At 42.5% G+C, this 26,098-nt stretch overlaps 1 protein-coding gene across 2 annotated transcripts in view; it reads left to right on the top strand.

Moving 5' to 3' along the window:
* Positions 1-26,098, top strand: part of TMC7 (transmembrane channel like 7) — a 689,334-nt gene that overhangs the window by 384,597 nt on the left and 278,639 nt on the right. For both annotated transcript variants that reach the window (XM_044089735.1, XM_044089734.1), the window contains exons 8-9: positions 2,882-3,055; positions 3,208-3,362. In XM_044089735.1, coding sequence (XP_043945670.1) covers positions 2,882-3,055; positions 3,208-3,362 — 329 coding nt within the window. The remainder of the gene's footprint in view (positions 1-2,881; positions 3,056-3,207; positions 3,363-26,098) is intronic.

Raw genomic sequence — 26,098 nt, 5'->3', positions numbered from 1 at the left:
GTATTGCAAAAATAGTCAATGAACTAGAATTGTTAGCAAAGTCCATGGTAATGTGATATAGGCGGTTTTAAACATAGTCTATGCTTACATTTTCTTAACATTAGAGCAAAGTTAGAAGGTCTATGGCCAAGCTTTCTCTGGGCCAAGTTGCTTTTGATTGAATAGCTGGAATTCATTCCTGGCACCTTGTGGATATTCACTTTTATCTGCAATTTTAACTCCATTTTCTCAAGCACGGCATTTTTGCTGCCTTCCCAATAGTCCCATCTATAAGATGTCCTGAATGTGGATCTTGAAGCCATCATGCCCAAGGAAGCCTATGCAAGTGTTTTGCCAATGGATTTGCAAGTCTTTTATGCCTTTTTATGCCTTATGTCAGAGAGGTGATGTGCATGTCAGACTCCAAGCCGTTCAGTGAAAATTTCTCCCCTCCCCCCCCCCCCCCCCCCAAAAGGAGAAATATCTATCCCAGCAGAGTGTAGCCTCCCAATCATCTCAAATGCCCAGGTGAGAGCTGCTCTCTCTAAAGCTAAAAACACAGCATCAATGGGACCGGATGGTGTCCCCGGCTGTGTAAGTTATTGATTTTCTTCCCTACATAAAAACATTGCAGGTATTGCACTGGACTATGTACATCACAAACTCAGTATTACAATTCCCTCTTAAGGTCCTCCACATTCTTATCTTTAGTGCAGGGCACTCAAAGTGTTTGTGTTGATGAGGTATTTGTAGAAGCTACAGTTAGGAGGCCTGAAAATGTAGGCATCTGTGTTGTTGATATTAGGTTTGCCCTTGATTTCTAGCCAGTCTCTCATACTTTGGCTTTTTTTAAAAGAAATTTGGACCCATGCCCCATGATTTTTTTTTTGTTTATCTTTTGTAATACCTCAGTTGTCAGTAACCACTTTTCTCATTTCCTTACAGACTTAAGTGAAAGTCAAAGCCATACTTTTTCTATCCTGCTCTCTGGGGTCTCTTTAGAGGTTGTTGTACTGCTAATGAGCCTCCATGAAGGATCACCGAATATTAGGACATTTTTAAAGATAAGCAAGTGGGTAGAATCCTGGGGCCCAGCCCCACCTTTATTTTCCAAAAAAAAAAAGCCAGAAGTATGAGGGACTGGCTAGAAAGCAAGGACAAGCCTGATATCAATGGGTACCTACAGTTTTGGGGCTTTAATTGGATCTAGCCCAGAAGTCTGTTTCATGTTCCAGAGGTCGGTGGTGAAATCATTGTTTTCTTTTGACACTGTCAAGCCTTATTCCTTGGGACTTGAATCAGATTCCTGTTTGTGATCTGTGGGTGCATGCTGTGGTTATGTAAAAGCATGTTGACCCTTGTAGATTTTCTGTACAAGTTATTGCTGAGGGTTCCCTTGTTGGTGTCCTTGGAAACGGTTACATTCAAGAAGCTGACTGAAGTTTTATTGTGGCAGGTAGTAAAACTGAGGAACCCAGTTGCGATGTTGGTATAATTGTAGCACTAAAACTTTTCATCCCCCTCTCATATGAAAAACATGTTGTCAGTAAAGCACAAGTAACATTTTGTTGACTCCTGGTAGAGAGTATTGTAAGCAAAATCCTTCAGCCACTTTCTAAGTGCCACATTAGCTAGACTGGGTGCCATGGCTCCCCCATAGTTATCCAAAAGATCTGCCTGTAGCAGCTGTGATTAAAGTGGAAGTAGTTGGCCCTTAGGACTAGAAATATTTCTGCTTCAGCAGGCATGGTCACTCTATCTGGAATGATGCAATTTAAGCTCCTCAGTTGTCAGTTTGGAATTGGATATGAGTACTTGTCGATTGTTGAATAAAGACCTGCTTAAACTCTTAACTGGACTGTTTTTTTTCCCTCTGGAAAGAGGACTTTATTTTTGCCAAATTTTGCTGTGAGCTTGCAGCCAGGATCTTCCATTCTGAACAATTATCCTTATGCCTAATCTTCTCCCTATAGTAGAGAATATTTCTACATTGGTTAAGGACAGTAATGCCCCACTTTTCACTACTGCAGTATTTTGCCCCTTCCTCCTTTCTCCTGTTAGTGTTTTGTTTTTTTTTTTTTTCCACTGGCCGAGAAGACACCTTTTCCTTTGTCTTGATGTACGTGCACCATGTTCTTTTAGACCTCATCTGCTGCTTTTGTTTTTCTGGGGCAATTCTTTGCTGAGGGTTTTGCACTCGCATGTCACTTATGTATCTTATTACGTCAGATGTAGGACTTGTGTCTTGCACAAGGCACAATGAAAGAGCCCAGGCTTTGATATGCTGGCCAGATGTGTCTACCCTTGGCAGGATATCCCTGTAGTAAGGAATACTGCAACAATAAGTAGAACATGTACTGTTGTGGCAAGTCCGTATAGAATTGTTTGTTCTTCAATGTGGTTCACCCACAGAGGCCCAGAATGTCTTGTAGAATTATTTTACAGTTACCAGGGGCTTACTAAACAGTACTTCTGCAGTAAACCTTAGATTGTTTTAGCTGAAATGACTTAGTAATATTAGGAAACTGCTCTTTCAGATGGATCTTGTATTTAGAAGAGATGAAATTCAGTACAGATTCTAGTGAAGCATAGAGTAACATTTTTCTTTTTCCTACATTGCTGCATCTCTGGAATAGTTTTGTGCATTGTACCTTTTGCAAGCATATTTTGGGTTAAGGAACTCATTTATTTCCTAAATTTGCATGATTATATGAACAGCTCTGTTTGGAATTTTTATGCTAGTTTATTTATGAGGTTTTTTTTTTATTCCATTTTGTCTTACATTGCCAAGAGTTTGCATGTAATGAAAAAGGCCTTGTAAGATAGTTTACATTATTAATATTAAAACTTCTAAAAAGTCTGACATTTAAACAGTCTTGTCTTTCTGTGTTGTAATTTGTAGACAGACCTGGAAGAGGAAAAAATAAGGGAGAAAATTGCAAAGAGAACAAGGAAAGACAAATGCCGCATCTACTTCCTGCGAGTTTTTCTTAACATTATAGTGATTTCTGTGCTAGCAGGATGTTTCTATAGCATTTATAGAGCAACAGTCTTCTCTCAGTATTACAACCAAATTGTAAGTACTGTGCCACAATAACATACTTGCACTTCAACATTCTGCCATTGTTTTTAGTGTGTTGTATATTTAGGTATTTCAATATTTAATGATTCATTCATCAAGTTCATTTGTTAGAATAATATGTATTATCTTGAATATTTCTCTTACAGAATCCAAAACCTAGTTTCATTGTGGGCCTTATTGTAGAGTATTTGCCTTCTATGGTGATTACTTTTGCCAACTCTATTACCCCGATTATTTTTGATGTCATCATTCAGTTTGAAGATTATTCTCCAGCCTTTGAGATCAGATTTGCACTTATGAGGTAATTTTATTATTTGTTTTCATCTGTGCTTTGTCGCATATTTCAAAATTATTTTGTGCCACATGGTAGCAGTGTGTAGTTTAACAGAGTAAATGAATATGATATAGTTTACTTTGTGAAGACTCAACAAGGTTTTACATATTTTACAGTCAGTACTACATGTCATCCTTTTCAGTGACAGGCCCTGCAAAACAAATTATCGAGGAGAATGCCCCAATACCTTAAGTTTCTTAACATCGATGTACTGATTGACAGTAAAATTTGTATACTAGCCCATACCAGTTTTGTGTTGGTATTCATATTTTTTGTGTGTGTGGTTTGCCCAGGTCTCCCAAATAGCTAAACATTTGGTTAAAAGGAGTCAAAGTTTGCTACTCACACTATCTGCGTCATTTTTTTCCTTGTTGAACCAGGTGAATTGACATGGAAGGCAGAAAAGTGATATTTACTATCAAACTGGAATACCGGCAAATCTAGAAATTAAAGGTAGTAGACAGTTGTAGTCCTTGTTTAATTGAGGAATCCCATTTTAGTCTAATGTTTCTTGCAGTGTAAGAATGGGAAAATAATAAATTCATTGAATTCAGTTAAGTTCATTTTCTTCATGTCAGACTTCAGTGTCAGTTGCAAACATGAATAGAATAAATAGGTACAGTGTGGTGGTGAAATTTGATATAGTACATGTGTATAATAAAGTGGACAGTTTATTACAATAAGCACCTAATTTTTAAAGAAGAAAAATGTGAATAGTGTACATATTTAAAGATAAAAAATTATAGGTCTCCATCCATGCTTACGAGTCATATCCACTCCTATAGTAACCCTGTGAACAGTTATGCGGTAGGTGGTAGATTGCCAGGCCTGCCTTTTGTATCTCATACACATGCGCACACACATAATATGTACACCTACACCTTTAAATCTTTGTTCCTTTTAAGAAAGGAATAGGTTTAAGACTGTATGGGTGTTGTATACTAGCAAAATCAAAAAAACGACCAGCACTCCTTATGAGAGAGTCAGTAGATCTTTAATAAGTCAATGGTTCCAAAACATTTTAGTGTAAAGATAACACTAAAAGTGAAATAGACAAACTGGTTATATAGTAGGAAAATGGGTTCTGTAACTAATCTTACACACATTCTACTTGTACAATGTTTTAACTATATCAGGACTTTCTGAGAGTTATTGGGTGATGGTGAATATCTGTGGCATTTGTAGAAAATCCAGAAATTTAGTAAATTAGTAGATATGTGCAATATGGTAAATGTGTGTGATGTGTATAGTACGTCAGGGGAATGAATAAGGTAATTAGGTGAGAGTATGGAGTTGATAGATTTAGCTGTTTGTCAGAGTCGTAAAAATTGTATTGAGAAGTTGTATACTTATAAGTGGTTGAATTCTTATAGTTATCTTCTTCATAAAATATGTCCCTTATACTATCCCTCACTTTCTTAAGTGATGTTAAAACCTTTTATACTCCTTTTGATGATGTAGTGACTTCTATTGTATATAATGTATATATATTTCTTGTGTTATTAGTTTTTTGAATGTTTCCTTTTTGTATGTACTGTTTGTTTTGTGCGTTTGATTGGATGTGTCGATGTTAATATCTAAAAATTCAAATAAAGAGATTTTTTTTTTTGGGGGGGGGGTTGTATACTTGAGAAAGCCTAGGGCTTTTGTCTTAATGTGACTCCACCCAGTACCTTTTAGAATTTATTACTGGAATTAAAGTGTCAGTCTGCACAGTCCACTTTCCTACCACCTATCTATGGAACTGATGATAAAGTTGTTTGCAGTGTGCCCCAACCTGCTGCTTGTCATAAGAAAACTGATGCTACCTTTATTGATGCTGCATAGCTGGTGTTTCCATTTTTTTGCTGTTCCTTATGCAGTCAGGTCTCTCATTTGAGTTGCCCTTTTTGTCATGCTTTGCTTATGGATTTGCATTCATCACTACCTTATTGGGATGATGGTTGCATACCTGTTGACTTCAGTACTGTTTTTTTTTTCCATTGTTATGTAAGATGGCTGAATCTTTCAAGCTTTGCAGTCTCCATAGTTCATGCCTGCTCGGGTTTCTAAGCCAGTTTTCCTGTAGAGGTCCATGCTGCCCAGTGTCAGAGTAAGAAGCCCCCGATTTATGTAGTGTGGATGGTGTACAAAACAGCACCACTTTTAATTTCTTTTGTCTTCAAACAGCTGACTTGTCTGTTCCATCCAGAAGTGGCAGATGAGACTCTTCAGATTTTGTCACTAGAGAATTTGACATTTGAAGAGGCACTTAATTATACTCAGCCACAGAGGAGTGCTCCACAAATACCTCACGCTTTCCCAGGTGTGAATTGCCTACCATTACAGAATGCTAAGAAATAGACCTTAGATTACTTCCTTCCTTGACCGTTTCCTGTTTTAGTTGACTGACTTCTTGTACTTGGAAAGACTTACAGGACCCTATAATTCCATGGCATACATGCCAGATTTGGTTTGTGCTCATTATACAGGCTGTAGAAATAATTGCTTCCATTTCAGACACAGTAGACTACTGTGTATCAGCACTTTTTCCATTGACAGGAGTTTTTTTATTTTGAATGCCTGGGTACGTATTTTTGCTCACTTTTGGTGATGGTCACTGGGAGTTTTATTTAATGCTGTTGGTCTTTTACCAGTCCTTTATAAAAGGTTAGGTTGTAGAGAAAATCGTCTCATTCGAGACTTCAGAGCCGTTCCCTAACAGAACTGCACATGTCAAATGCATGTGTAATGCTAGTTATACTGTCAGTCCAGGAATTATATACATGAATAATTACCTTGCTGTTACTGTAATTTCTTTCTAATTTCGTATTGTATTTCTGTATGAAAAGTGTGTGCGTGTGTGTGTTTGAGACAGACACTAATTATGAAGTAAGTCATATTCTAGGTACACAGCTGTCTAAAGCAACCTAACAGTGTTGTAAATATGAGAAGTATGGATTGTAAATGGGTGCACTGTCATAAATAAAATACAATCTCCATGAAGTTCACATATTTTTCTAGTATGTGTCCAGATTTAGGATTTACCAGTATTTTCCTTCAAAAATGAAAAAAAGGGGTCTTATCTGGAAGAGCAAAAACATTTCTGTCCGTGTATAGCTCCATGCTTCTCATTGTTCATTTTAAAGCCTGGGAGTTTGTAGGTCAGAACGGGTACTAACAACATTTTCCTTAATTGACAAAATGATGCATGTTGCTCTCTCATTGTATTTTCTTCCAGAGCTCCAGATTGCTTCTCCAGGGATCCTTTTCTAAGCCTTTTCCAGTTTAACTCTTTGCTGGACTTGATTCCTGTAATCTGTCCAAGAGATCAAATCAAGGAAAGCTTTTTTCCACCTTTATCTGTCCTGTTTTCATAGGTTTCATAGGAGTTTAAAGGTGATTTTATTATAGTTTCTCAAGGAGAAAGAGGCCAGTTAGTCCTGGAATAAATTTGTGAGCAGTTATCTAGTCATCCAGGTTTAATCTGAAGGAAGAGGTGTAGTACCATTGTTTAACCGGCAGATGTTTGTTACAAAGAAGGAGAAGATGCTCTGAATCCATTGTGCTCTGTTTGTCTGCTAATGAAGATGCAGGTCTCTGTTTTTTAGTGTTAGCTGAGCTGTTTACCTTATTATAATATAGGAGGATAAAGGATGATGAATCTCTAATGGCATGGTAAGTGAGGGTACTGATCACTCCTCAGGAGTCTATAAGGCACAGTGTATAGGGGCTGTAACACGCACAGTACAGGGACAGGGCTGTCAGTCTCTCACAACTCGGTCTGTTAAGACCAATAAACGTTTTGTTCATTAAAATCCTCTGTGTTTTTTCAAGTTTGTTTAGCTGTCATGTGAGTTACATACAGAGTGGAGAACTGTTCTCTGTAATGGGTCTGATCAGTGCATATAGGGTACAGTAACTTCTTTGGATCTAGATGAAATGCCTTTGGGTACTAGTTGAAAATAATTAGGAATTTCTGACAACACTGTACCTGACTTCCTTTTTTGTTTTGTAAGGGCATTTGCCTACACTGTACATTGTGGGTAACTTCTGTTTTCCAAAAGAAACAAAATTACACTTTTCAGCACTGAATTTAAGCCCATTTTTCATACTCCAGATTTTAACTACGGTAAGGTCTCTGAAGAGGTCAGATGTATGAAGAGGTTTTAACAGTTATACCCAGTCAGCAAGTTTGGTTAAGTAAATTTCCTGATTATCATTTTTTAGATCAGAAAGGTAGATATCATACAGAAGATGACCCAGCACAGACCCCTATGGACTCTGTTGTGGTTACCTTAACAATATTTAAAAAGAAGCACCTGCCACATGAACTGTATGGGTTCTGTCTGTTAGCCATCTGGCAACCCATCTTATCTTGTAAGGATCTGTATTTAAGAATGATAGTTTTCTTACATTTCTGGTATGTGGTATGGTATCGGGCCAAGGTAAACTTGAATGAATAACATGATAGCTGTCAACAGCTTATGTAACTCTGCCAAAGAAATTAACATGTGTAACAGGCATGATCTCCCCTTAGCTTAGTGAGACTCATAATTTCAAAATGAGATTGCTTATGATATGCTCCTTAGCTTTACAGATCAAATTCATAAGGCTGATTGGGCTGTGATTTCCAAGGCCTGTGGTATTGCCAACCTTGTAGAGTGTTATCACCACATCAGTGCTCCAGGATGCTGGTACATAGCCTGTGGCTGGGCTGTGATTAAACAGATTAAGGAAAGGTTTGATAAGAGCCTCTTTCACTCTGTTTAATAAGCACAGGTGTGTTATTGGGTTCTATAGAAGAAGGAAGTGTTTTCTGTTTTAGATACCTTAAGAATATGTTCTTTAGTAATAATGGGGGGAGTAGGGGAATCTGATCTGGGGCGAGTGGTATTGGAAGATGGTGTTTCATGGGTGAAGTTTGCAAAGAACTTATTTGCTAGTATAATTATCTGAGTTCCAGTAGTGAGATCTATTAAGGATAAGTTCAGAGCAATTATAGTTGACTCCGCTTAAATGCATAGCCTCAGAACAGAGGTTAGTTAATGCATTTAAGCGGAATATGCTTATAAGCGAAGTTACTATGAGTTACATGTATTAAATGCCAGATTCACAGTACAATTGCACAAAACACACACTCTCTCTCTCTCACACACACACACACACACACACACACACACACACACACACACACACACACACACACACACACACACACGTACAGTGATAGATTACAGAAACCTTATAAAAAAGTTACTGTTTACAACTGATATGTGAGCAGGAATTCTATCATTAACAGGTTTAATACAGCTACTGTATGTACTGAAGTTGCAGGAGAAAAAGCCTATTTGCAAACTGGTATTACAGTATCACTTTCTACCTGCCACATGCTTCAGTACCACTTATTCATGTATTCACTTTATTCACTGTATTCACTTTATACTACTTAATTCAGCATGTTTACTTTCTGATATGTCTAGCTTAGAAATTATTATGGTATGTATGTCATCTAAAATAGATTTTATTCTGTATGTTCACAATTTTTTTTATGTTGTTTTCTTATGCTAGATAAGGCAATGTGCACAAACAATGATACATTTCAGTAATTTTATAGAAAGATGTACTGTATAAAACACTTATATATATTCCCTCATGGTTTAGAGAAACAAAATTGTTATTGATGTCTGAACAGCTGTTTGCTGGTTCTGAAGAAATACAGTGTCCTTCAGTTCATAGAAAGTGGCAAATGACTCGCATCCTTTTGTTCCATGAATCTGCACAGTATGTCCAGAGATTGAATGACATCACAGAAGTGTACTGGTGCAGTGGAGACATCCTCCTCATCATCACTATCTTCCTCTTCTTTCCGATTGCTAGTAGCACACTGTTCTGGGACAAATTCAGAATCATCAGCCATTTCTTTTGATGTTCTTCGTGTTTCACTGTTGCAGTCATTGCATTTGGGTAATCTGCTGGCAGGTTGCCCTCAGTCGGCCTGATTAACAAAGTCTTGGGTCCTGCGTCAGTTGCTGTCCCTTCTTCCATTACGTCAGGTCATCAGGGGTATAAAACATGCAGCCCACACCATTACATCAGTCTTTCTTGCTGTGCGGTGCCCGAAGCAGAAGCAGTTCGCAAGTGCCGGTTGGCCAACTCCTGAAATTTTTGTTTTCGAGTTTCAGAACCGAAGTCTTCAACTTAAAGTACTCCGTTGGGGAAACTTTTTCTTGCTCCTTACCGATGTCAGTAAAAGTTTAATAATTACATTACTTGTGGAAAGCAAATACCTCATAAAGATTTTCACTCATACTGTATTCCTTGCCTAGGCCCTGACCACGATGTACCTTGCTGTCGGTTTTGTGCTTTATTTAATCAGCGCACTATCCGTCATTGGTATATTTTTGCCTCTAAATATTTCAGTTCTCTGTTTAATTATCCAGAAATGTCGTTGGTTAGCCATCCGACTACCGGGATTCCAAAAAAATGCAAAGGTAAAGACAGAGACAGGCTGCCGAGGTCCAAAACTGCCGACAACGCTTCTCCTAAGCCAGTCGCCAGTTCGCCGGTACTCAGTGTGGTGCTTTCGCAGCCCCTGATACCCACTACTTCTGATTCGCAGGCCTCTACTGAGACCCATTCGGAGTCCGGTATGCCACGAGATACTTCACCTATGGAACCCGCGGATGTCTCTACCTTGGATGGGTCCGAAGCCGCTGTGCAGGCACTGGCTTCTGAGGGTGTATTCAGGCCTACAGACTTGCATATTAAATCGACACCGCCTTCATTACTAAGGCCTAAATGTCGATCCATGTCTAAAAAAAACGATGTTCAGGCCCCTATGCCTAAAAAACAAATGATAAAAATGACTGAAGATCTAATTACTCTAATCAGGGGTAGTCACCCCCCCCCCCCCAGGAGGCCTAGGGCTGAGCTTGATTATGAGTCTTCTGATCAGGATTTTGTTTCTTCTGACTCTTCTAATGACCTGGATTTGTCCATACCTACTTATGAAAGTTCTGATGCAGAGGATTCCATTCCCTCTGCTTCCCCTCCTGAGGATTTTTCTTTTGGGGAAACTTTGCATACTTTAAGGGAGCATTTCCACTGGGAAAGCCAGGAATTTTCTGATTCAAAGAAGAGGCTTAGGGATTTCCTTCTTCTTCCTCAGCATATACCTCCTGTACTAGACATTGTTGATTATGTGCTTTCGGAATCCAGTTTGGCCCCTGATTCCCTGCCTCCAGCTCCTAGTAAACCTGACAGATACATACTTTGCAATGTGGTTTTGATTCTTTAGAGGCCTCTTGCAGGGCTGCTGTTAAGGAGCAATCTTTGCCTGATCATGTTAAAGCTAAATTGTTGGATGCTCCTTTAAATCAGGACCGCCTGTTTGGCAATAAGGCTGAAGAAGTTCTTAAAAAGATGGAAGATAAAGATAAATCTATGCAAACTGTTAAAGATTTCTTGCAAGTTCAGCCTCCTAGATTTAGTAGGCATTGGCCTACTAAGAACTGGTCTTTTCCAACTCCTTTTAGATCCTCTCAAGCCAAACCCAGACACTCCAAAAGCACCAGGTTTCAGTCCCAGGGGACTCTCAGAACTAAGCAGTGGGGGGCCTCCACTTCCAAATCAGGAAATAACAAGACACCCCCCTATGGTAAACAGTCTCAATGACTTCCTTTTAAAATTTCCAAGCACTTATCTTTTAACCGCCCCTTTGGGAGGAAAGATTGCTCTTCATGCAAAGAACTGGGAATTCATAACCCAGGACAAATGGGTTTTAAATATAGTGTCCCAGGGATACAGATTTCATTTCCACACATTGCCAACACCAAACGGGTGGCCAGACCTGCCCCCAAATCAGTGGGCAGAGGCTCAAAAACAAGTACTTTCCCTCTTAAACATGGGGGATGTTCAGCTGGTACCAGAAGAGGAAAAAGGACAAGGTTTCTATTCCAGGCTTTTTCTGGTACCCAGAAAAGACAAATCATTGCGTCCAGTCCTGGACCAGTCTACTCTAAACACCTTTCTGGAGATTCCAAAATTCAAGATGCTGACTCTTCACCAGTTACTTCCTATGCTAGGCAAAGATGCCTAGTTGGCAACTCTAGATTTAAAAGAAGCATACCTGCACATCCCAGTCAGTGAATCTTGCAGAAGATACCTATGCTTCAAAGCAGGCTACTTGCATTATCAGTTCTCTGCACTGCCCTTTGGCTTGTCTACTGTGCCCAGGGTATTCACAAAGTGCCTGGCTCCAGTAATTGCATTTTGCAGACAGAGAAATATTCAAATATATCCATACCTGGACGATTTTCTATTTCAGGCAGAAAACCAGGGCATAATTTTAAATCATCTGGCGTTTGTAAAAAGGGTTGTAGCTTGTCTGGGATACACCATAAACGAAAAGAAATCACAAGTGGCACGCTGTCAGCAGATTACATCCCTGGGTGCAAGCTTGAATACAACTGCCCAGATGGCTTTCCTCATGCCAGAGAAGCAAATTCATTTGGTAACCTACCTCAAACAAGTGGCCACAAAAACCCTGCTATCTGCAAGACAAATGCTGCAAGCCTTGGGGTTCATGGCCTCCTGCATTCTTCTAATTCCATATGCAAGACTGCATATGAGGAAACTACAATGGTATCTAAAATGTCTATGGAGTCAACATTGCCACAGCCTGAAAACAATGATTCATATTATACCTTCCTTACGCCTGGAGTTCATATGGTGGGCAGAGGCCTGCCACCAAAACAAGTGACTACCATTCACACTACCCCTGCCACCCAAACTCTAACTACAGATGCATCAGACTATGCATGGGGGGCTCACCTGGCAGGAAAGTGCATTCAGGGCAAATGGAACCCAAATCAAATGCACCTACATATCAATCAAAAAGAAATGTTAGCTGTACAGAATGCTCTGACAGCCTTCAAGGACTACATTATTCCAGGACAACTAATGGTAAAGACGGACAACACCACAGTTATGTGGTACATAAACAAGCAGGGGGCTACACATTCCTACCCCCTCTGCAGACTAGCCATGGCATTGTGGAACACAGCCTTGAGCTACCAAGTGCACCTACAAGCTCAATTCCTGCCAGGAAAATTGAATACACTGGCAGACGGACTAATCAGAAACCTCATGGACCCACATGAGTGGAAACTGGAACCACGGATTTTCAACATGTTGACAAGCGAATGGGGGAGCCCAGACATAGATCTATTTGCCTTCCTCCAGAACTACCAGTTGGACAAGTTTTGCACAAGGACTCCCCACAAACAAGCCTGGAAAGTGGATGCTCTGTCGTTCAGCTGGAAAAACCTATCAGTCTACGCATTTCCCCCTCTGCCTCTGCTCTCCAAAGTTCTACTAAAAGTCAAACAGGACAAACCAAGGATGATTTTGATTGCTCCAGACTGGCCGCACCAACACTGGTACCCCCTCTTGTGCAGTGTATCACAAATATCTCCATGGCACCTGCCTCAGACCCCTTCCCTGCTGTCTCAGCAGGAGAACCAAATTCTGCACCCTCAGCTTCCAACATTGAACCTTGCAGCCTGGCTAATCACTTAAATTCACCTTTACCATCCCTCAGCAAACCTGTGATGGATATCATCTTGGAGGTGAGGAGACCTATTACTAGAAAATCTTTTGCTGACAAATGGAAAAGATTCTGTGCCTGGAACCAATCTTTAGGGATGAGCACAGCAGCGCCCAATTTATCTCAGATTTTGCAGTACTTAACTGAGATGCTTCACAAGGGCCTGTCTTTTTCCTCCATTAAAATTCACGCCTGTGCTATTTTAGCTCACTATAACACAGAAACCACCCCTCTTCTCTCATCTTCTGCTCAAGCAGTATCTTAGAAGGGCAAAAAACTTGAGCCCACCCAGGAGAGCTCCTACCCCTGCCTAGGACCTTAACTTTGTTTTGGGGAAACTCACTCTACCTCCTTTCAAGCCAGCTGCTACTGCAGACTTAAAATTTCTTTCTTGGAAAACAGCCTTCCTTTTAGCAATCACTTCAGCTAGAAGGATATCTGAATTACAGGGCCTTATGACAGTGGAGCCTTTCATCATCTTTCATGCGGACAGGGTATCTCTCAGGACCAATCCATCCTTCATGCCCAAGGTGGATTCCATTGTGGCTCTTAATCAGTCCATTCATTTGCCAACTTTCTTTCCCAATCCACAGAACAAAGGGGAATGGATTCTGCATTCTTTGGATGTGCACAGACAACTTAGATCGTACTTGGACAGGACTAAATCTCAAAGAAAATCTGAACAATTACTGGTGACATTTGCTTCAGGGGCAGACGGGAAGGCTGTTTCAAAACAAACCATTCCTAAATGGATAAGCCATTGCATTAATGTCTGCTATAAGCACCATGGAAAACCTATCCCCCAGGGGATCAGATCTCACTCCACCAGGGCTGCATCTACTTCTGCAGCCTTTCTCAGAGGTGTTCCTACCAGGGATATCCTAGAAGCTGCGACCTGGAGTTCTGTACATACTTTCACCAAGCATTATCATTTACCAATTTTCTCTAAATCCAGAGCAGGCTTTGCCACTGCTGTCTTGCAGGGCCTTATAGCTGGCCCTAATGCTATATAAACTCCTCCTCCCAACTATAGCTTTGGGAATCTACCCAAATGTAATGACTGCAACAGTGAAACACGAAGAACATAGTACAGTTGTGTACACTTACCATAAATGTAGATGTTCGAGTGTATTCACTGTTGCAGTCCTGGTTACCCTTCCTCCAGCCCCCTAGTTTTTTCTGGCTATACCTCTACTTTCCTTTACTATGCTTAAAAGCCTTTTTGGTGTATTTGCTTTTGCTTGGAGGTATACTTTTGTGTTTTTGTGTTTATTTGCTCCCCATTAGGGGGGCACCTGACATCTGGGGCAAGAAAAACTGATGTAATGGCATCGACTGCATGTTTTATACCCCTGACTACCTGACATCATGGAAGAAGGGACCGCAACAGACGCAGGACCCAAGACTTTAATTAGGCTGACTGAGGGCAACCTGCCAGCAGATTACCCAAATGAAATGACTGCAACAGTAAATACACTCGAACATCTACATTTATGGTAAGTGTACACAACTGTACTTTTCATGTTCATCAATTGCAATGTACCACTCAAAATCGTCCACCATCATGCCAGTAAGGGTGCAAAAGTTCTCATGCTGATCTCCGTTGCTATTGTCACTGTTGTCTGTGACGCCGCCTGGGCTCTGCACAACAAAACTAGCCTTCTTATAGCAGTTTGCCATCACAGATTGTGAAATTTTATTCCATGCTTCTCTCTGCATGTGTAACGAATCCAGCATGGACAGTTTTTTGACAAACTCTGCTGCTGTTTTCTGTGATTTGGACATACTGTTTATAATATCTACAATATGCGATATTTTTGATCTCCGTTGCTATTGTCACTGTTGTCTGTGATGCCGCCTGGGCTCTGCACAACAAAACTAGCCTTCTTATAGCAGTTTGCCATCACAGATTGTGAAATTTTATTCCATGCTTCTCTCTGCATGTGTAACGAATCCAGCATGGACAGTTTTTTGACAAACTCCGCTGCTGTTTTCTGTGATTTGGACATACTGTTTATAATATCTACAATATGCCGCAGGACCAGTGAATGGTACTGCTTCTTGAAGCAAGCGATATTGCCCTGATCCATTGGTTGAATAAGGGATCTGGTGTTTGGTGTCAGGAACTAAAGTTTTACATTTGTCAACTTTACATCATCAGTATGCGCAGCACAGCTGTCACACAGCAACAATAGTTCCTTCTTTTACTTCTCATTGAGCTGTCAATTTTCAGACGCCATTCTTTCCAAATTTCACTGGTCAAAAATAATTCTTGGTTGCTTTCTAAGTGACTGGTAACTTCTTTGTATTCTTGAAACACCTTTGGTTTTTGCTTTTCCAAATCACAAGAGGTTCAAACTTCTCACTGCCATCCAGCATTACTACATTACAAGGTAATAGTAAGGTCATTTGATCTTTCACAGCCTGTGAACCAGCAGCCTCAACACTTTTAAATGTCAATGTACCATGCGGTATAGCTCTCCAATATAACCCCATTGCTAGGCTGTTGGCCCTGAGGCCCTTACAAGCCTAGCCAAGAATTTAGCCCATGTTCCAGCAAGTCAGCACCCTATGCCACTGTCCAGCAGGGACATAGGTGGAATCCCAGGGGTGTATTTTCTGTTACCCATCCAGTTGTCCAGGTTGCGCTTAAAAAGGTTTAATGAGGTACTCTGCTTTACGTGGCGAGGGAGTCGTTTCCACAAAAGAGGGAGTCTGTAGGACACAAATGTTTCCCGCTGAGTCTTGTTGATATCACAGACCAGGTTGAGGTATCGCATGCGAGTTACTCGAGTGGAGCTTGACTTGCAGATATGCAGCAGTCCCATCAGGGCGGGGTCTGAGATTGCTTTGTATGCCAGACAGAGGTCACCTCTGAGGAGTCTGTGTATCTCCTGCTGCTGCATGTACTTTGTGAGGTACATGCTGAAAGGGGCATTTTATTCAATAATCAGTCTTATAAGGGAAGAATACAGGGGTGTTATGACCACCTTGTCCCTGGATGAGATGCCCTTACTAATGAGGTGGGCCATGTAGAAAGCTTTCCATACAATGGAGGCAATATGGTGGTCAAAAGTCAGTTTGCTATCAACCTGGGTTCCCAAGTCCCTCACGACTGATTGCTTAGTGCCTTATTGTTAATGTGATAATTTGTGGGGACGTCATTCTCCCCAAAAGGGATGATGATACATTTTTTGGCATTCGGTTTGAGGCCATGTTTCTGGCACCAGTCATTTGTTTGCGTGAGACCCTCTTGGAGGATGTCCACATCACTAGGGGAATTGATGACAGCACCCAGCTTGCAGTCATCTGTAAATTTGGTCAGCCATAGCCCACTAGATTTGGCCTGCACCTCTGAGAAGTATATCCCAAACAGCAGAGGCCCCAAGACCGATCCCTGGGGTACACCATTTGTTACGGGTCCACTACTAGAGGTGGCTTCACCTGTTTTGACTAGGTGGGTTCTATCAGTGAGCCAGTTTGCTCCCCATCTGGTAACATATAGATTGATGCCTGGTTGAGAGAGTTTATGTATTATACCGGAGTGGGGAATAGTATCGAAGGCCTTGGCCAGGTCAAGGTAGGCGGTGTGCACAGTCTTCCCCTCATCTATGGCCTTGGTGACTGTCTCAAAGAAGTCAACCAGATTTAACAGGCTTGACCTCCCCTTGACAAAAACAAACTGTGTGGGATTAAGTATCTGGAGGTTGCCAATGTTGTTGTTAATGAGGTCCATGATAATCCACTCCATGGCCTTGCAGATCAGGTTAGTTAGGCTGATGGGTCTATAATTTTCTGGATCGGTGGATGCTCCACCTTTGTGCAAAAGGATGACAGTAGCTGTCCTCCACTCGGCTGGGACGAAGCCGGTACTCAGGCTTTGGTTGAATAGAGTGCCTAATGGTGCTGCAAGTTCCTGCCTGAGTTCATAGGATGCAGCCTGGGATGATATCCTTTTGTTCTCATGTTGCAGTATTCATCGCAGTAGGGAGGTTGCTGCCTGCATCACCGGACATCCGACTAGTGTACCAAAGTCTTTGGAGCAGGGAGGTACATGTCATTTCTTAGAGCAGAGCCATAAACCAGCGTAGGCTATAAAAGTGACATCTGCACATACCCCCTTCAGAATGTTTCTGCTGCAGTGAACGTCGGACTCCTGTTCGCCAGTTCTGGAAGGAGATCACTTGTTTTTTTTCTAGACGACCACTACAGATAAGTACCCTGTTGGCTTTTCTTGTTATCTTTGATTGTTTCTCAGAAGTACATGCCCACTAGAAAGGGGAAGTGTGCTTGTAGGAGACAAACTCCTCACAACGACATGCACGATCAGTGCGTTTTTTCTTTAGGCGAGGCCCACGACCATACATCCTGTGCTATTGTGCCCAAGACTCTCCGCAGCCATCTGGCTACCCTGAAATTATATTTAGAAAATCAAAGACTGCAACATCTCACATTAGGTGTGGAGGATGGGGTAGGTACATCTGATGAGCCACCTCGGAAGAAGCCCAAAAATGTTAGACCCGATTCCCACGCTGTGCCTCAGGCGTCCGATGAGACTCTTGAGACAGATGAAAGGATCTCTTCAGACCTCCCTTTCTCAACCTATCCCGTGAACCACTGTGGAAGCCGGGTTGGCAGAAACAATGAGTGCGTTCACTGACGTAGACCAGCCATTAACTCCTGATGGCAGAGGCAAACCATGGCTTGTGGAGTCAGAGGGATCTACTTCTACCCTCCCATCCTCCCAGAAGTCAGTGCCTAAACATAACACAGCCCTCCACTCCTCTGAAGAAGAAACAAAAGTTAAAAGATTCAGAACAAAAACCTGTTCCTGGATGGGAAGCTTTCTCCCAGAACCTTTTCAGGGCATTCCAGGCCATGCAGACTGTTACCACAACCTGCTGCTACTCCACTACAGGCCTTAGAGGTATCAGAGGCAGAGTATTCCTCCTCTGAGGAATTTTTGACCTACTGATCACAAATTGATTCCCCTAAATTTTTATCACCCCTGAGCAAGAGGATCCCATCACTCCTGAGTCTTCAGGAGAAGAATTTACCTTTGGAGATACTATCTCCCTCATGAAGCAGCATTTTAAATGACAGGCCTCAGATGTTTCTGACAATAAGAAGAGGTACTTTGATTTATTACAAATGGAACAGCCCTCTGCTGTCCCTCCCTTACTTCCAGCCTTTCAATATGCCTTTCTGGCTGCTTTCCAACCCCCTGCTTCAAAACTTCCAGACAGTTTCTACAAAGTACCTATCGACACTCAGTTCCTGTTTAACCCCCCCACACACACACAGATCCAGCAGTTATAGCAGTTTCTGCTGATAAATCCTTCAGACATTTATCTTCATCAGCCCTTTAACCTGCTGACGTGGATAATCTAGGCAGTAAAGTTAATACCTCGTCCACCCTACCTATTAGAGCCCTTAATTACCAAACCCACATGGCTAGGTATGTCTTGGACAACCTCTCCAAAGTCTCTACTCTCCTTTCTGATGTACCAGATTCACCAGCTAAGACACAACTTAACACCCTCTTTTCCACAGCATCTCAGGTGACTAGGCACTCCAAAGTGTAGCTATGATGCTGAGGAAGCTTCCTCAAAATCTGCAGCTTCGGGCTCTGTTCTGAGGGGAGATGCCTATGGATGTACAAAACAAACTGTTAGATGCACCTCTTTATATAACAAGGCTCTCTTTGGACAAGCTTCAGCAGAACTCAAATCCCTTCAAGAAAAGGGAAAGAAATTACAAAATCTGAAACATTTACTGATGTCACCTATCCCCAGGTGTCATGAGAATTATCCACAAAGGACTTCCTATGTTAGAAGACAGTCTTCCCACTCTGCTCCACCGCAGGTAAAGTGATAGAGCCAAGCTAGGAAAAACTCCACTCCTATGTTCCCTTCCACACCCTCTTCCACTGCCTTTCGGAGACACCTCCACTGTGAGTTAAAACCTCTACATCCCAACACTTCCTCTCTCCTTTCATCTCACCTTTTCCCTACCCTCCTGGTGGAAAATCACATCAGAAAACTGGGTCCATTCCATCATTAGGTTATTTTATGACTTGGTGGACTTTGCCCCCTTCCAGGGAATTCCACAACCTCCATCAAACCAGACTCATCTATTTCCCACCATTCTGCAACGATGACAGGCTCTGGGCACCAAAGAAAAGGGTTCCTTCTCAACAAATAAACAGAGGGTTTTACTCAAGAATGTTTCCTGTACCAAGGAAAGATGGTCCTTGGAAACCAGTCCTGGACTTATCTGTTCTTAACCTTTTCCTCAAGGTACCCACATTCAAAATGCTCACTTTACATCTACTCTTACCCCTCATCACAAACCAGGCCTTTGTGGTAGATCTGGAATTGAAGGATACCTACCTACACATTCCGGTACACCCAGACTACAGGAAATTCCTATGCTTTTCAGTAGGTTCCTTGCATTTTTCAATTTTCTGCATTACCCTTTGGACTCTCCACAACACCTCGTGTGTTTACAAAGTGGCTAGCCTCAGTGATTGCTCACTGCAGAACTCAGGGTATTCAAATATACCCATACCTAAACGACCTGTTAATTCTTCTTTAAGACCATCAAACCCTCCACCACCACCTGCAAAAGGTGACCACTACCCTAGCACAGTTAGGATTCACTGTAAAGGGAAAATCCCACGTCACCCCCACTCTGGATACCCCTCTCTCTCCCCTCCTACAGTGCCTGAAGAAAGAACTGCAATGGTGGATTACTGCCATGAGTCTCAACCAGGGAACCTCCTTACACGTACCTCCCCCTTACAGCAGATCTTTACAGATGCCTCATACATAGGGTGGGGAGCAGTGCTACTGCACAACCACAAACAAAACACTGTGCACGGGGAAATGGTCTACACTCAGAGACCATATCAACATCAAAGAAATGAGGGCACTTCTTCTAGCCCTACAGACCTTCAAAATAGCCCTACTCCCTGCCACACTGAAAGTAATCTCAGACAATATGACTGCCCTGTGGTACATAAACAGGGGGGGGACAAGATCTTACCCTCTTTGCAGTATAGTCACACAAATCTGGACCTTAGCATCAGCACTTCATATTCACCTACTAGCAGTGTGCATTCCTTCAACAGAGAATGTTATGGCACAGACTCTCAGCAGAACTTCAGCACCTACTCTTGAATGGATGCTTCACAGAGAGGTGTTCCTTGATCTTATTCACAAATGAGGTATTCTGCAAGCAGATCTGTTTGCCTCCTCCCAGAACAGACAGATGCCTCTGTTTTGCACAAGGGATCCATATCCTCAAGCTTAGAAAGTGGACACCTTCTCTTTTTCTTGGGTGGGGATATATCTCTATGGCTTTCCGCCGTTCACACCAATTCAGAAGGTCCTTCTGAAAATTCAGAGGGACAAACCAAAAATCCTGCTGGTGACCCCCTTTTGACCAAGACAGCATTGGTTTCCCCTTCTCCACCTTTTAGCCAAGGGCAATCATCACAGGTTACCCCACTGATTAGACCTACTCGCACAGGACAGGGGATCCCTAGTACACCCTCAGATGACCAATCTCAAACTGACCTTATGGGTGATTGATAGGGTTCTAATACCCTTCAGACATCTATACTCATAGTACATACTCAATTTCTCCTGGTACTAGGCTTTCTGGCCTCCTGCAGATCATTATGTCTCAAAATGAAAGAGATTCTCCAGGTGATGTCAAAAGAAAAACCAGGACCCTTTAACCATTCCTGTACCCGTGCTCCTTTCTTACTTGTGTGAGCTCCTTCATTCGGGACTAACGTGTTTTTAAGTTAAGGTCTATTTGTCTGCCATTTCTGCTTGTCTGCCTTTGGTCCCTCATTTGGCATCAAAGTTGGAGGTCAAGCTGTTCCTGAAAGGGGCACTTGATATCAGACCCCCCTCCCCCCCCCGCAAACCAATACCGCCACATTGAGACTTAAATTTTGTACTTGAAAAACTTACCTTGTCACCTTTTCAGCCAGCAGACCCAGCATCCCCGAAACTATGTACCTTGAAAACAGTTCTGCTAGTGGCCCTCGCATCCGCCAGAAGGGTATCGGAAATAAAAGCCCTGATGGCCTATCCCTCCTTACCTTATCTTCCATAAGGACAGAGTCTCTCTAAGGACTAACCCTTCCTTCATGCCTAAAGTGGTTAATGAGCTGTCACTAAATCAGACCATTAGCCTTCCTGTTTTCTACCCCCAACCGCAAAATTTCTCAGAAAGGACTCTTCATTCCTTGGATGTACACAGACAACTTGGGTATTACTCAGACAAATCCAGACCTATTAAAAAGTCTGACCAGCTGTTCATTTCCTTCTACCCAAGGGCTTTAGGGCAGGCAGTCTCTAAACAGACCATTTCTTCTTGGATCTCTAAGCCCATTTGTACATGCTACTCCAGTCATGGCAAAGTGTTACTGGACATGTTGAAGCCCATTCAACCAGAGCAGCTGCCTTTTTCACAGGGGTAGACTGCACCTCTATCTTAGAAGCTGCTACGTGGGCTTAAGTTCATACCTTTACCAAGCATTACAAACTAGATTTAGTCTCCAGAGCTAGAGCTGAGTTTGCCAGATCTATCGTACAAGGTCTCATTGACCAAGGACCACATACCTCCACCTAGGCTCATACCTAAAAGCTTTGGTACTCTAACTACTGTGATGAATACTGCAACATGAGAATACAAGGACATAGAGCAGTTGTGTAAGAACTTAAGTTCATAGGTAGGTACTAGGCTATCGGCCCTGGGGCCTATATAAGCTTAGCCAAAAAAGTTCCCTGGCTTTCACCCCCCCCCCCAAGAAAGTTTTTTTCCTGCGCCCCTGTCTAGCAGAGCCACAGAAGTGATCCCTGGGCTGAATTTCCTATTTCCATCCAATTGTTGAGATTTTTCTTAGAGGGCTAATGAGGAGCTTTGCTTGACATGAATGGGTAGTCTGTTCCAGAGCATGGGAAGTCTCTGGGACAGGAATTTATCCCTTCAGCATGTTCTGTTTATTGGGGTGGCAATGTTTAGGTCCCTGGAGCGTGTGGCACGGAGGGATTGGGGTTTCTTTGTGTAGCATGTCCAACAGATCTGGGTTTGACATGGCTTTGTATGTTAAGCAGAGGTCATCTCTGAGTTAGCGATAAGCGACGGAGTAGAGCTGGAGATTTTTGAGATGATCTGCATATGGCATCTGTTTGAGGCTGGTAATCTTCTTAGTGAGGTATTTCTGTTGCCTTTCTAGTTGTTGTAGATGTCTTGCAAGGTACATGCCAAACGGGGTGTTGTACTCTAAAATGGGTGTGATGAGGGATGAGTAGAGAGGAACAATGACCTCTTTTTCTCTGGAGGTGAACTCCTTTGTCATGAGGTGTGCTACGTAGAAGGATTTCTTGACTACTGTGGCGATGTAATTATCAAAGAAGAGACTAATGTCCACCACCTGTGTCCCAAGGTCTCTTATCACACTTTCGGTGTTTAGTAGGCTACCGCCTATGTGGTAGTTCATGGGTACAGTGTTTTTTCCAAAGGGGATGACAATGCACTACTTGGCATTGAGCTTGAGGCCATAACTTTGACACCAAGCTTCAAGCTCAGTGAGGCCTCTCTGCAGAATGTCCACATCACTAGGTAATTCTGTTATGGCACCTCATTAGGTAATTCTGTTATGGCACCTAATTTGCAGTCGTCTGTGAACTTCGTTAGCCAAAGACCTGCTGTATTAGCCCAGATGTCTGAGAAGTAGATGCCAAACAGGAGAGGACACAGGACTGAGCCCTGTAGTACTCAACTTGTCACTGGTCTGAAGTTGGATTTGGAGTTGGCTACTTTCACTGTGTGGGTTCTGTCAGTCAGCCAGTTGGCCACCTATCTTGTGACATAGGGATTTATGCCCAGTCTAGTGAGTTTATAATTCCAGAGTGGGGGATGGTGTTGAAAGCCTTGACGAGGTCAAGATAGGCTGTGTGCACCTCCATGGCTCTGATGACTGCTTCAAAGAAGTCTGTCAGGTTTAGGAGACATGACCTACCTTTTACAAACCCAAACTGAGTGGGGTCCAGAGTTTGGAGGTTACCTGTGTCCTTGTTTATAAGCTCCAAGATGATACGTTCCATGGCCTTGCAGACGAGGCTCATCAGGCTAATGGGGCGGTAGTTCCCAGGGTCCGTGGTGGCACCCCCTTTGTGGAGTGGGATAACCATCACTGTGCGCCTTTCAGTAGGCATGAAGCCCGAAGTGAGGCTATGATTGAACATGGTACTTAGGTGGGGTGCCAGTTCGTTCTGTATTTCGTGCAGAATGCAGCCTGGGATGTTGTCAGGTCCCATGGATGCTGTGTTCTTGGCTTTGGAAAGTGCAGTCTTTACTTGTGCAGCCATAATTACAGGGGCTTTGCATTCTTCCGGTATAGTGATGGGCCCTTTGGGGGGTGAGGGGCGGGTGAAGTTTGCACTGAACATATCAGCCAGGATTTTGGCAATATCAGTTGGTTCTGTATATCTAGTGCCATTGTGCTGTAGCTCAGAGCAGATTTGAGTGTCGCCATTGAGATTCTTGACATAGCTGTAGAATGCTTTGTGGTTGTCTTTAGAATCAGTGGTGATTTTATTTTCGTAACTAGCTTTGGAGGATTTTATGAGGGATCTCAGCTTCTTACTGAGGCTGATCAGGGAGATCCTGCAATCAGGGGATTTTACTCTTTTTTTTTTTTTGCAACAGCTTTTTCCTTCTGTTGTAGAGTTTGTTTATGGCAGGGGACCACCAGATTGGCTTCCTTTTTTTGGAGGATAGCATCTTTGTTCTGTTGGGGATGGCACGATCTATGCACTCGTGTATGTGCTTATACAGTGCATTTGTGTAGGATTCAGCAGTCTTACCTCTATTTTCCATCTGTATGGGTGTTGTGGAGCTTGCCACTTCTGTCTTAAGAAGCATGAAGTTGGCTTTGGAGAAGTTTTTACGGTGGTTTCCTTAATGGGGGTTGGGGGTGGGATATTGATGTCTAGGGTGATCAGCTTGTGGTCCGATCTGACCAGTGAGGAGTTGACCTCTGGTGTGGAACATCGGTTGCCCATATTGCCAATGACCAGGTCCAGGATATTGCTGCCCCTGGTGGGGGTATGGACAAGCTGATCCAGGGCGTTGGAATTTATGAATTCCAGAAAGCTTTGAACAAATGAGTTAGTACATGAGTAGTTTTCCTAGTTGATGGTGGGGTAGTTGAAATCGCCCATTATTAGGGTATTGGGCTGTACTTTAATATTACCCAGTATATCAAGAAATGTGGAGTGGGCATCCTGGGGCATGGCAGGGGATCTGTAACAAGCCACAACCTGGATTGCAGCCTTGCCCAGTGTTAGTTGCAGTTGGATAACTTAACCATAACCTTAGATGTCCTTCTCTCCCATGTTGCTGTATTCAGTCCCTCCCTCCTTACCCTGTCTTTAGTTACTCTCATTACCTTCTTCACTGGTTAGTTACCTGTGGGGACTTAGTCCTTCATCCAGGTAGCCACAGCAGCAGACACAGGCTATCAAGTACCGTATGGTCTGGTCTTCATGCAAGTCTGAAGGGACTTCCTTTTATCTTTTCTTCCCACTTTCAGGGGTACTGCTGTATGCGACAGTCCATTTTGAAGGGAGTACATGCAGATGTCACTTTTATAGCCTACATCAGTTTATGGCTCTGAACTAAGACATTGCACGTACCCCCCTGCTCCAAAGACTTTGGTATACTGGCCGGATGTCCAGTGCTACAGGCAGCAACCTTCCTACTGTGATGAATTCTGCAACATGGAAGAGAAGAACATGTAAGGTTATGGTAGGTTCTTAGACAACCGTTCGTTATCGAATCCCATAGAGGCTGTATTTTTTGCCTTTGAGAGGGCAGTGATGACTTGCTCCCTAGAGATAAGCAGAGGGGGGCAGGTAATGGGGATGTCCTGTTTTACTGATGGGGGGGGATAGAGGAGTGAAGTTTTCACTGAACCTGTCTGCCAGCAGGTTGGCTGTATCTGTAGGGTTTGTGTATGTGGTGTCCTTGACCACCAGTTCTGAGCAGATTGTCTTTAGTAGATGTGGCCAGTTTGGACTCTGTTTGCTTTGGAGGATTTCACTAGTGCTCTTGCTTGTTCAGGCTAAGAAGAGATTGCTTCCAATTAGACACCTGCTCCTTCTTGGTCCTGGACAGCAATTTTTTCCTTTTATTTTAGAGTTTATTTATTGTAGATGTCCACCAGACAGTTTTACTCTTCCTTGAGGAGGAGGATTTCGTCCTATCTGGTATTCCTGATTCCATGCAGCTATATAAATGCTGATATAGTGCTTTGGTGTAAGTTTGGACATATGTGCCAGTTTCTGTGTAGGGGGAGGGGGCTGTGAAGATGTTTATACTTTCCCTCAGGAAGATGTAATTGGCTTTGGAGAAGTTTTTTTTATTTAACCCTAGCTGGGGGGAGGGGTCAGGGGAGATGGTGACTTTGAAAGTGACTGCTTTGTGGTCGGATCTTACCAGAGGTAACACTGTAGGGATGCTGCAGTGGTTAATCATGATGGTTAATACCAAGTCCAAGATATTCTCGCCTCTTATGGGAGTATCAGCCAACTGGTCCAAGGCATTTGCATTGACGAAATAAGGAATCTCTGGGCATCTGTGTTTTGGCATGAGTATTTTTTCCACTCTATGGTTGGATAGTTAGTCACCAAGGATCAGGGTAATGGGTTGAATCTTGATAGATTTGAAGAGGTCCAGATAGGTGGAGTGGGGATCTTGAGTCAGAGTTGGAGGCCTGTAGCTAGTTATGATTTGAATAGGGGTATTGTCAGTTGTTAACTGTACCTGGAGTATTTCCTGTGCATCATACTGTTTGACCAGCCTAGAAGTGTGTATGTTTTTTATATATATGTATTGCAGCTCCACCTCCTTTTGTTTTGTTGCCAACGGCTTGGGGTCTGAATGAATGATAGGATGAGTAACCTGATACAGCCGGGCTGCTCTCCACAGCTTTGTACCAGGTTTCTGTGACTGCACAAATGTCAGCTTCTTCCAGGGTTAAGAATGCTTGCTATGAATGCAGTTTCATGGTTAGACTCCTAGCGTTTAG

This window comes from Protopterus annectens, chromosome 12.part0, assembly GCF_019279795.1.
Source record: "Protopterus annectens isolate FY-2018-M chromosome 12.part0, PAN1.0, whole genome shotgun sequence".
Taxonomy (NCBI): Eukaryota; Metazoa; Chordata; order Ceratodontiformes; family Protopteridae; genus Protopterus; species Protopterus annectens.
This window is presented reverse-complemented; position numbering and strand designations above follow the sequence as displayed.